This window comes from Aptenodytes forsteri, unplaced genomic scaffold (assembly GCF_000699145.1).
Source record: "Aptenodytes forsteri isolate BGI_AS27 unplaced genomic scaffold, ASM69914v1 Scaffold444, whole genome shotgun sequence".
Lineage (NCBI taxonomy): Eukaryota > Metazoa > Chordata > Aves > Sphenisciformes > Spheniscidae > Aptenodytes > Aptenodytes forsteri.
In genome coordinates, this window is record NW_008794178.1 from 21644 (window position 1) to 33712 (window position 12069).

Sequence of the window (12069 nt, forward strand, 5' to 3'; positions counted from 1 at the left end):
TCTCCGCGCGGCGGCGGCCGCCTCTCCCGGCTGGGCTCCGGCCACTTTCAGCCCAAGCGCCCTCGCCCAACGGAGACCCCAGGGGATACCACTCCTGAGCCTCCCCCAAAGGATACGGCCCTCCTCTCCCAGCCCATCCTGCAGCTTGGGGAAACTCCCGGCAGGAAAAGCCGACCTCGGACCAGACATTAGGAGTGAGCAAACCATCCACCCCACCGCGGCTCCGCGACTGAGGCCGACGGGATGAAGAGCCTCACTCGAATTAGGAGCGCCCTCCCTCCTCCCCCTCCCAGACGCACCCCATTTTCACCCCCGATGAGATGCACTTCGTCCACGATGAAGAGGTTGACGTTCTGGACGTTCTTGCGCTGCTTCCAGCGTCGCGAGAGGATGTCCCATTTCTCAGGGGTGCTGATGATGATGTTCCCTTTGCCCAGCAGCTTCAGGTCTGTGCTCGTCTCCCCCGTCAGCAAGACCACCTTCTTATTGAGACGCTCCTGGAACTTTTCGTACCAGTCCAAGAAGACCTGCCAAAAATGCAAGGGATGCTGTTGTCGACCTCAAATTAGAGCAAATCCTGCCAAATCCCTGGAGGCGCACGCCAACATCAGCAGGTCGGCAGCGGGACGGTGTCTCTTTGCTCCCTCAGAGAGACCGCAATTAATCAAAAAGACTCTGGAGTCGTCCCGAGGGACGTGAACGGCAAAGAAGGGACGAGGAAAAGTGAAACAGGGGATGAGGAAGCAAATCCAAGCCGGGGTAAGGCTCCATTTTCTCCCCAGGATGCCGGGCTTACCTGCTCTGCCAGGGCCTCCATGGGGGTGATGTAGACGCAGCGTCCCTCCGAGTTCTGGAGCAACATCCTCAGGATGGCAAATTCGGCACAAATGGTCTTCCCGCTTCCCGTGGGGGCACCCACGAACACGTTGTCGTCGCTGTTATAAACCGTGTTAAACACTGGGGACAGATGGACGACACAGAAGAGAGCAGCTTAGCGAAATCTCCGTGGATTTCTACCAAAGCTCTAGAAACGGGCAGGGAAAACACAGCCCGCGCAAGGAGGAGCTACAGAAAAGGCTGTTTAAGAGTTTGAGTCCAGGATCCGCTGAGCAAAACAGGCTCTAGTCTGTCACGGTAGCTCATCAGTGTGAATTCCCTAACCCTGGCTAAGCCCAGGCAGAGAAACCACAGACAGCTTGGGCAGCTTCGGTTCGCTCGCAGCTCCATCCCTACAAGCAGGGCAGATGGAGAAGTTTGGGGCCAGGCGGCTCCGTGAACCCGAGCCGCGGTGTTAGCGCAGACGCAGCTTCCAGGAGCGAACCTGCTGCTGCCGCCAGACAGCCCCGGACCAGCTGCCTGACGCGCTCGAGGAATATATCCAAGACGCTCTGGCCCACGGGGAAAGATTTCAAGCCGTCAAACCTCTAAGGCTCAGGGAGGCAGAGGGGATACGCTATTTGCTACAGAAGTTCCTCACGTTACGTGAATAAACCCCGCAAAACCAAGGCTACGGGACTGCGAGTACCAAAAGGGCCGGGGCTCGCTGAGAGGCAGTTTGGAGGAGGTAGGCAGAGGCAATACCCACCCTGAGTCTGGATAGGGTTGAAGAAAGGGAACTTGTCCTGGTAGAGGCTCTCAAAGGCACTGTTTCGCAGAGCCGACACGGGCAGCGGCTGCAGATCCAGCAGCTCCGTCGGAGGAGGGTACTTCTCAGGGAGGATCAGGTGGCGGAAGGAAACGGGCAGCTGGGTCTCACAGGCTGTCAGACACACGAAAAAACCGCTTTCACCCCCCCGAAAGCACTCCCAGCGGTTTCATCTCCGAGCTCCCTCTGCCAACGGGATCCCCAGCCCTGCTGCCTTCTTGGATGTCAGAAGTCTTTCCCCCAGCACGGCGCTAGGAGAGGGCCTGAACTACCCCCTCGGACCCCAGGGAGAACGGCTGCCGTACAGCTGAGGTGCCGCTGGCAGAATCAGACTTACAGAGCCAGCGGTCGGAGACCACCCGGATGAAGTACTGCGGGGGCAGCGGCTCAAACACGGGCACGAAGAAGGTGACGAGGTGCTCGTCCTGCGCGTACTTGGCTTTCAGTAGGAAGTACTCGTGGTGCAGGATCACTTCGCTGTCCACATCTTCCACCAGGATCCAGAAAGCTTCGGACGAACCGTGTACCTGAGCAAGGGCAGCCGTTACCTTCGTACCAGAGTCCAGATCCGCACCCCCCACACACACACACACACTTCCAGACCTCCAGGAGCTGAACGCCAGCCCTCCCACAGCGATCCTGCCCCAGAAGCGCCCTCCTACCCCCAGCGCGGTATTCAGCCTGGTGATGATTTAGCCTGGTGATAATTTAGCTGCAGCCCTTTAACGAGGGCGGATCGTCTCCTGCGCACGGCTCACCTTTTCATCCCACTGGAAGTCGGGGGCAATGGTGAGCTCTACTTTCAGGGTGGAGCGGGTAATAGGCTGCAAGTGGACCGAGAGCTCCAGCTTTGGGAAGAGGTGAACGTATTTGTGGATCGTCTTGCCCATCTTGGGCATACGGATCAGTTCCCCTGCAACAGAAAGGCGCTGCCGTCAGGACAGACGGACAACAGGGTGACCCAACAGCTCCCAAACTGAACACGGTGTGCAGTACGGGCAATCCAAGCAGCTGGAAGGCGGCAGGGCAAAGCCTCTGCCCTCCTCAGGCTGTACCAAGACCCTCACCCGGTTCCGCCCCTTCAATCGGACAGGAACAAGCCCCCCGGTTTCTGGGTCAAAACACGGCAGAGGAGAACAAAGAGGCAAGACGCCTCTCCCCGCCGCGTTTGCCCGGTGTCTCCGTACCTATTTCGTTATGGTTCAGGTCATAGAGGCGTTCAAACGGGAAATTCTTCTTCTCGATTTTCTTCACCACTTCTTCAGGCAGTTTCTTGAACTGGCGCAGAGGGCACATGGACTGCCACCTGCGAGGACACCGCGGGGTGAGACAAGCAAAGAAGCAGAGACGAAGCCTTCAGAGCACCGAGGTTCCCCACGCTGCCAAAGACCAGCCCTCGGCCAGCCACGGGCGGCAGCTCCTTTACACCCCGACAGGCGCGAGCGCTCTCCTTCCCGAACGCTGCAGACCTAGCCAGGCCACGCTGAAGAATCTCATCCTCTGCCAGAGGCATCCAGCCTGCAATCAGAAAATACCTCCGAGACCTCACTTACATCCGTTTGTCAATCATCTTGCAGAGGTTAAGGGTCTTGTCGGTGAGCTGGGCCCAGCCACGGTTCAGGACGATCTCGAAGATGGCACGCATCAGCCGCCCAGCAGACTGGGGGGAACAGAGAGCGGCTCTCAGGCCTTGGCTGCGATCATCACGTTTAACTCTTCCTCCCTTTCTACCCATTTTCCTGCCCAGCCACATGACAATAGAATGGTTTGGGTGGGAAGGGACCTCTGTGACAATAGAACGGTTTGGGTGGGAAGGGACCTCCAAAGGCCATCTAGTCCAACCCCCCTGCCCTGGGCAGGGACATCTTCAACTAGATCAGGTTGCTCAGAGCCCCGTCCAGCCTGACCTGGAACGGTTCCAGGGATGGGGCAGCCACCACCTCTCTGGGCAACCTGGGCCAGTGCTTCACCACCCTCAGCGTAAAACATTTCTTCCTTATATCCAACCTAAACCTACCCTCTTTCAGTTTAAAACCGTTACCCCTTGTCCTACCGCTACAGACCCTGGTAAAAAGGCTTTCCCCATCTTTCTTATAAGCCCCCTTTAAGTGCTGAATTATACTTAAAAGGTCCTTCATCCCAAACGCCTACAGGTGGAGCGATTACTTGATTCCCAGCCTTGGGAACTTGGCCTCTGCGGTAGAAGAATAAGCCTACGCTGTAGTCCTCTAGCGCTGAATTATTTTGACTACAAATTGGAGTCCGATGAAGATCTAGTTCCCATCCTGATAGGGGTTAGACCTTCCCACCACTCCCGGCTCTAGTTATTTTCAAAGCCATTTATGACCACAAACTAAATTTCCGAGGTGCAAATACTTGTCTGAGGCTGAGACACGGCCGGACCGCGCACACCTAAACGGAAACGGAGAGGCCCCAGAGTTTCCTCGCTCACCTGGGTAACGTACACCATGTCTGCCATGAGAGCAAATCCTTCCAGCTTCAGCTGGGAGATGAAGGCCTGGAGGAGCACGTTGATCTGGGGAAGCAGAACAGAGAAAGCCCTCAGCTCCCTCCGCACCAGCGCCCGATCCCGGGGGGCTTTGACGCGTGGCAGGACAGAAGCGAGCAACGGGGACCGACCGTCCTGCGCCGCAGGACAGCGCGCTCAACCAGAGACAAAGAAGCACCCGCAGCTCTTCGAGCATCTCTGACGCGGTCCAGGATGTCCCACAGAGGGAAGAGAACAGAAACCCACCCCGGGGGGGGGGAGCATTTGCTATGACAGCTCTCTCCCAAGCATCACCGCTCCCCTCAAGACAGGCAGAGAAGTCCCCTCGAAGGGGCAGGCAGGGCTCACCTTGGCACTGGGCTCCTCTATGCTCTCCTTCACCGGGATGGGAACTCGCTCCAGCAACTTTTGAAGCTCGAGCTTCTCCTCCTGCGGAAAACCAAGGCAGGAGAGGTGAGAACGGTCCCTCACAGGGCAAGCAGTGCCTTCAAGACCGATGCCTCAGGGCTGTCTCACTGGGGACGGGCGTCTGGCTCCATACCTCCCTCACGGTGATGTTCCTGAACTCTGAGGACAGCGAGAAGACCCGAAACAGCTCGATTTCGCTCAGGGTGGGTTTCAGGAGCTGATTGTAAGTTTGCACCGTCTCGTTGGTGATGTAGTAGTGGCTGGCGATGCGGCCCAGCTCTGTCACCTGCCGCAAGGACAACAGCCAGAGTGAAGCAGCAGGAAGACACCCCACTGTCCACGGCACAGACAGAAGACGCTGAGCAGGAACTAGGCCGCAGCAGGGGAGACGCCTCCAGACAAGCTAAGCGTAAACTCTCAGGCTACAAATCCCCCAGGAAAGCTGCTTTACCTGGTACCACAATGCCACACCCCACAGCCTCCCCTTTCTCATCTCGCTGCCTCTGAAGCAATGAAAATGCAACGGGAACGTGAATTTGCTTCGGAGGCAGCAGCAAACACACAACAGTGACAGACCGAGGGTCAGGTTTTACACCAGGACTCTCTGTGCCGGCCAGCGGCTCCCCTGGAATCACAGACGTGCACGACAGCAGGTCTGAATGAGGCAGCAGCACTCCCTGGGATCCGTATTTAATCGGCAAGATGCCTCTTGCACCCTTTCTCTCAGCCAGAGGATGCTCCCGTCCAGCTCTGCTCGGTCACAGCGCCTTTCCCAGGTCCCGTCTCACCTGGAAGTTCCCCGTCTTCTTGTCATACTTCACCAGGTTGTTCTTGTCCAACATGAGGGCTGCAGTGTGAACCAGATCCAGGCGGCGCTGGTCCAGCAGCGGATCCCCCTTCAGATCATCGTGGGATATCCCGTAGAGAGTGGGGGAGCGCAGCATTCGGATGTACAGGTAGGTATAGCCCAGCCAATTCACCGCGTCCTGAGGAAACACCAACGCGCCGTTAAGAGCCGACGAACACGCCTCACAGCAAGCGAGGGCGACGTCCCGGCTCGGAGCCCGGTGCTCCCAGCGCTTAGCGCAGGACACAGCAGGCTGAGCCCAGCCGAATCCCGCCGCGTCAACATTAAACCAGAGCTTGGGAGCCCAGCAGTGCCATACACAACTCTTCCCCGGTACCAGAAAAATATTAAGGAATTAAAACCCAAAGGAACCCCACCCTCCACACGCAGACTTTTCCCCCAGTGTCCTTCTCCACGTGGAGAACTCCGCTCTGAATTACAGAAGCATCTACCCGCTTGCCTGACACGCCGGCCAGCCTTACAGGCTGGTAGCTCTCGTGGCTGCCCTTCCAGATCCCTTAAAAATTTGCTCCCCAGGCACCAAAGGTTGCAAGTTTCTTTGCTCCCGTACAACGACGACATCTTTTCCCCCCCACGGATCATCCCTTGGCCCCCTGCAATTCCCACCAGCTCTCTGGGGGCACGTGTACGTGGGGAAAGCAAAGATTCGCACTCGCCTTTGCGTTCTGGACATTGCCGAGCACAGTCTCCGCGTTCAGCATGTCCGGGAGCTTCGACACCATCTGACTTTCAATGGGGAGCTGCTGGTTGAGCAGGGACAGGTAATACTGCAGCTCGCCGTGGGACGTGATGAGGATCCCCTCTCCTTTGGTATCGTACTGAGGCCTCCCGGCACGCCCCAGCATCTACGAAACGAGAAAGCGAGGTCAGCAAAACAGAAAAGCTTTTAGCTTGGCGATTTCTCCTTGCCGCCGCGTCCCGGGGCTTTACTGCCAGATTGCTCAGTCTGCTGTTACTTCTAGCTGGCAGGAGACACACAGAAATATCTCAGATGTGTCTGGGCAAGAGGCTGGGAGAGGAATCATTCGTCTGCTCTCCTGCTGATCCGTTTCTCCTCCTCAGCCCTCACAGCAGGGCTGTTCCCAGAACAGCCGAGGCAGCCTGACGGCAGAGAGCAGGGAGCGACTGCACCGAGTCGAAATACGAAAGCGGACCTCAAAAACGTGCCTCAGCGGGGAAAGGAAAAACCCTGCCCCGGGTCCCGGCAGCACCTCTGTTACCAGAACTTCACCTGCAGGATGTCCAGGGCACCCAGCTCGGTCCAGCGCCCCTTCTCGGGGCTGTACACCTGCGTCCCCTTGATGATGACGGTGTGAGCGGGCAGGTTCACCCCCCAGGCCAGCGTGGCTGTGGAGACCAGCACCTGCAGGAGCAAAACAGCGATCAAAGCCAGGCAGAAACCTCTTCCTAGGGGGAAAAAAAAAAAAGGATCTAAAATGCTGGTCCTGACATGAGAGACACGCACAGAAGGGACAAAGTCTGAGAACTCCGGCTGTCTCGACAGCTCAGCAGAGGAAGGTCAGATAAACAGCAAGATCTTTGCCCAAATTTCCCAGCTCACTGCACGACTCCGAGAAAAGCCATTGCCTTCCATCTATAACGCAGCCAGGAAATTGCTTGGATGGGCTTTTGCCGAAGCGGCAACTGTGGAGGAGACAGCCTGCTCTGGGACGGACCTCTAGCTTTAAACACTCAGCTAGGCCCAGGGGAGAAGTTTTTGCCCTCTCCGCTCCTGGCTGTGTGCTTTTAGTTTCTATTCTTGACGCGAAAAATCAAGGCTGCCTTCATCGGGCACCAGCGGGATGGGGGTCGGCTACGCTTGGTCCTCTTGATTTTGCCCAAAGGGCTATTGGAAAACACGGCTCAAGCATTTCTTGTGAAGTAGCTACCCCAAACGTGGTAATTCCTCCCGGGAAGCGAGGCTCACCTGAATGTGCTTGTCAGCAAACAGATCCTCCACCAGCGTCCGGTCCACTCGCGTCATCCCGGCGTGGTGAATGGCGAAGCCGTAAGGAAGGAGGTCCTTCAGCTCCAGGTTCTGCAGCAGAAACACAACCAGCTCTAGGTTTTCTACCCGAGCCGAGTAACGCCAGGGAAAAAAGAAGCAACAGCAGGTAGCGCGTATCCTAGAGGAAAAGCTGCAAAACTGCACCAAAGCGGCAGCACCTTTGCGGCTGCGCTCCTGCTATCGCTGTGTCAGAACAGCCCCGGCCGGGCAGTTACCTTGCACTGCTCAGCTTCGGTCCTCAGGACCTCGGTGGAGGCTGAGCCCTCCCGCAAGAAGAGGCCCAGGGTATCTTTCTCCAGGCACATGTCCCTGATGGCCCGGGCTGTCTTCCCGGTCTCCTTCCTGGAGTGAACAAACACCAGCACCTGTTAAACAAGCAGACGGTACCATCGCTGAGAGAGGAATCATAGAATCATCGAATCATTAAGGTCGGAAAAGACCTCTGAGATCATCGAGTCCAGCCGTCGACCCAACACCCCCATGCCCACTAAACCATGTCCCTCAGCGCCTCATCTACACGTCTTTTAAATACCTCCAGGGATGGGGACTCCACCACTTCCCTGGGCAGCCTGGTCCAATGTTTAACCACTCTTTCAGTAAAGAAATTTTTCCTCACGTCCAATCTAAACCTCCCCTGGCACAACTTGAGGCCGTTTCCTCTCGTCCTATCGCTTGTTCCTTGGGAGAAGAGACCGACACCCACCTCGCTACAACCTCCTTTCAGGTAGTTGTAGAGAGCGATGAGGTCTCCCCTCAGCCTCCTCTTCTCCAGGCTGAACAACCCCAGTGCCCTCAGCCGCTCCTCATCAGACTTGTTCTCCAGACCCCTCACCAGCCTCGTTGCCCTTCTCTGGACACGCTCCAGCACCTCGACGTCCTTCTTGGAGTGAGGGGCCCAAAACTGAACACAGTGTTCGAGGTGCGGCCTCACCAGGGCCGAGTACAGGGGCACGATCACTTCCCTAGTCCTGCTGGCCACACCATTTCTGATACAGGCCAGGATGCCATTGGCCTTCTTGGCCGCCTGGGCACACTGCCGGCTCATGTTCAGCCGGCTGTCGACCAGCACCCCCAGGTCCTTTTCCGCCAGGCAGCTTTCCAGCCACTCTTCCCCAAGCCTGTAGCGCTGTGTGGGGTTGTTGTGGCCGAAGCGCAGGACCCGGCACAACAATCGCTACGGCTGCAGCTGGCAAAGATGCCTGACCCAACCCGCTCCTGGTGTTCAAGGTGGGGAAGAGATCTAGAGTCAGTCCAGATGCCCTGCAAACCACGCACAGAGCTCCTGATCTAGTAGGGCAGCGTCACAAGAACTCCCTCATCCTAGAAGGACAGGTCATACGTTAATCAGACAGCTGGCACAGAGGGAAAAACTGTGTTCCCTCCTCTCTCGGCTGCCATCGACCACCCAACCCCACCCTCTTCTCCTCTGCGGCGTCTCTGCAGCGGCAGCAGCTCGAAAGAGTCTCACCAGCAACAGACAAGAACAAGGATTAAGTGGGTCAGGAACAATAAAGTATCAAACCTGGTTCTTTCCAGCGTGCTCCATGATCTTCTCATAAACAATCTCATTCATTATCTGGAAGCGTTTGATTGCTTTCTTCTCTGTGATACCCACATAGGTCTGCTCTAGCGGCACTGGTCGGAAGCTGTAAGGGAAAAAAAAAAAATCAAGTCCATAAAAGAGCAGAAGAACGGAGAAACGCTGATACGAAGGTCCCGTCAAAAGGCATCCTGTATTTTGAGCCACCGAGCTCAATGCCCTTCCTTTGTGCCTCAATCTGCTCAAGAGATTCGATGGCTTCCAGTTCTGCCCGGTTAGATTAAACAGTAGGGGACGGTAACAGGTATTCCTCTTTCCTGGAATCCGTTTGCTACGCACACACTCGGGGAGGAAAAATGGTGTTTCTGGAACTACCGTAATCCTATTTTAGGCTTCCTTCAAACAGCTTCTGCAGCACACAGGTACAGCAGAGTTTATCCGCCTTCTCTAAAGCACCTTCTCGCAAGTACGACAACGCAGGAACCCCGGCACACGTTCTGATGCTGTGTTTTAACTGCTCTAGTCCTGAACACGCGTTTACCGGCACATCTAAGAGCAAATAAACGCGTGCGGAAAATAGGCCGAAAGTAGCCTGGCGAGTCCCTGGCACCGTCTGACGGACAAAACACTCGACTGCCTCCACGGGAGGCCCGTCTTCCCCGGCTCTCAACAGCCACCCACCCTCCGACGGTGAAGATCTCTCCCGGCTTTCCAGGAGGAGTTATCAAATCTGTTTATCATCACCTGTTATCAAAATAGAACAAGCCTTTGGCCGGGTCCACTCTCAGGAACGTCGCCACGTCCTCGTAGTTGGGGAGGGTGGCGCTCAAGCCAACGAGCCTCACGTCCTCCTGAGTCATCTCGATGTTGCGGATGGCTCTGGCTACCAAAGACTCCAGGACGGGTCCTCGGTCATCGTGCAGCAGGTGTATCTCATCCTAAACGGGAACAGAGTCATCCCCGCTCCAAACCGGCTCCGTTTACCCATTTTTGGTTTAGTTTCTTAGCGGACCTGCTTGCAGGGACCGAGGCGCGCTCGTCCCACAGCTCAAAGCCCCGAGTCTCCCCACAGCCAAGCCACCAGAACCCATCTTCCAACCGCTAACGCACGTTCAGGAACCGCCAACGCCGAAAGACCCAGCGCCCGTCATCGCCCCCTCCCCTCCACACCGGGGCTTCGCAGGCGCCGGCACCGCTCACCAGGATGACCAGCCGCACCAGCTGGGTGTAGGTGCGTTCTCCTCCCTTGCGGGTGATGATGTCCCACTTCTCCGGGGTGCAGACGATGATCTGGGTAGCGCTGATTTCCTCCTTGCACAGCTGGTGATCCCCCGTCAGCTCAGCCACGTTGATGCCGTAAGTCGCCAGGCGCTAGGAGGAAGCCCGCGGGCGGTTAAAGCCGGACGAACGCGCGTTCCCCGGGGCGGCGTTAGAGCAGCGCGGCCCCCCCCGAGACGCTCGCAGGCAGTTTCGTACTTGTCCCGCTACAGCGCTGGAAGAAACGGGCGGATTTCGTAGCCCACCCCGACATCCAAAGCCCCTGCCAACACGCGCTCAGAGCCCGGCGAGCGCAGGCTACACGAACAGCAATTAAAGGCGCTACCCAAACTCACCCTCTCCCGACAAGCTCCTGCCAGAGCTTCTATCCTTCTGTAAGCGCAGTCTAAGGAAGCCACCACAGTAAAGCTCATCTTCCCCGACCTACGGTTCGAGCAGGGGCAGGACCAAACCCCTCCTTACCTTCCCGAAGCTGCCCACCATCTCCTGCACCAAGGACCTCATGGGCGCGATGTAGATGATCTTGAAATCGTCCACGTTGATGGTTCCGTCGATATTAATGTGTTTCCCTATTTCTCGCAGCATGCACATGAGCGCCACGTTGGTCTTCCCGGCGCCCTAGGACGTAAGCAGAACCCGTCCCATCAAATCCGCGCCCTCTCCAGGGTCAAGGCTGGCCTGCCAGCCGCCAGCCTTCTCCGCCCAAACAGATCGCCCTTCCGGATTCCCTGTCACAGAGGACCCGGCTATCGGGATCCTTACCGTGGGAGCACACAGCAGCAAGTTCTCGTCCGACTCCAGCGCGGCGCGGTAGAGTTTGCTTTGAATACGGTTCAGTGTTTTAAACCCCTCGAATCCAGCCTGGGCGTATTTGGGCAACTTTTCCACAGAAACCAATTGCTGAAAAGGGAGAACGTCAAGCTCAACGCCTTTGTTTCAGCACCTCGCAGGCTGCGGGGCACGTGCGAGACCTCAGAGACGCCCTGGGGAGTAGCAGGGCCGTGCTGTCTCCAGATGGCCGGGGGAGAAGCCCCGTGCCCAGGGATCGTGGAGCGGGTTAGGAAGAGATCAAACGGGGCTCGTTAGCTGGCCCGTGCACTCCAAAGAGTACAAGTTATAGCTGGCTACACCACCAGAAAAGCAAACCCCCAGCACGTTCTCAGGGTGGGACAGATCAGACCACGTTTCTGCTGCCAGCACTGGTCAAAAGAGGCAATTTATCACAAGGCACGCCACGAATCAGCCAGATCTCTGGCCCGCACCGCGCATCACAGCGGGGAGGGAGCAAGAGCAGAGCCGAGGGCTCAGCAAAGCCACTAAACGGGGCAGGGGAGCCCCGAGACGGGAACCACCAGCACAGGATACGCCCTCCAGAAGTGAGAAACTAGAAATCAGGAACCCTCTTCAGCCACGTGAAATCTCTCAGCTTAAAATAACGGTTCTTCAAGAAATCTGAGAGGGCGTCACAGCCACATCAAAGCCTCCAGTCCCAGGAAGTGTCTGTCACGATATTAGCAACGACTTATAGAATCACAGAATAGTTTGGGTGGGAAGGGACCTCTAAAGGCCATCTAGTCCAACCCCATGCCCTGGGCAGGGACATCTTCAACTAGATCAGGTTGCTCAGAGCCCCGTCCAACCTGACCTGGAACGGTTCCAGGGATGGGGCATCCACCACCTCTCTGGGCAACGTGGGCCAATGCTTCACCACCCTCAGCATAAAAAATTTCTTCCTTCTATCTAGTCTGAATCTACCCCCCTTTAGTTTAAAGCCATTCCCCCTTGTCCTGTCGCAACAGGCCCTGCTAAAAAG

The 12069-nt window shown here is 56.9% G+C and overlaps 1 protein-coding gene across 1 annotated transcript in view; it reads right to left on the minus strand.

The window, feature by feature from the left end:
- Window positions 1–12069, minus strand: part of SNRNP200 (small nuclear ribonucleoprotein U5 subunit 200) — a 24648-nt gene that overhangs the window by 3631 nt on the left and 8948 nt on the right. Inside the window, exons 12-31 of the mRNA XM_009284885.1 lie at window positions 11019–11156; window positions 10719–10874; window positions 10179–10349; window positions 9723–9916; window positions 8961–9084; window positions 7654–7803; window positions 7358–7468; window positions 6662–6793; window positions 6087–6275; window positions 5351–5548; window positions 4696–4848; window positions 4503–4583; window positions 4098–4181; window positions 3199–3305; window positions 2833–2951; window positions 2404–2558; window positions 1983–2172; window positions 1586–1759; window positions 797–957; window positions 300–527 (exon numbers count right to left, since the gene is read on the minus strand). Coding sequence (XP_009283160.1) covers window positions 300–527; window positions 797–957; window positions 1586–1759; window positions 1983–2172; window positions 2404–2558; window positions 2833–2951; window positions 3199–3305; window positions 4098–4181; window positions 4503–4583; window positions 4696–4848; window positions 5351–5548; window positions 6087–6275; window positions 6662–6793; window positions 7358–7468; window positions 7654–7803; window positions 8961–9084; window positions 9723–9916; window positions 10179–10349; window positions 10719–10874; window positions 11019–11156 — 3015 coding nt within the window. The remainder of the gene's footprint in view (window positions 1–299; window positions 528–796; window positions 958–1585; window positions 1760–1982; window positions 2173–2403; window positions 2559–2832; window positions 2952–3198; window positions 3306–4097; window positions 4182–4502; window positions 4584–4695; window positions 4849–5350; window positions 5549–6086; window positions 6276–6661; window positions 6794–7357; window positions 7469–7653; window positions 7804–8960; window positions 9085–9722; window positions 9917–10178; window positions 10350–10718; window positions 10875–11018; window positions 11157–12069) is intronic.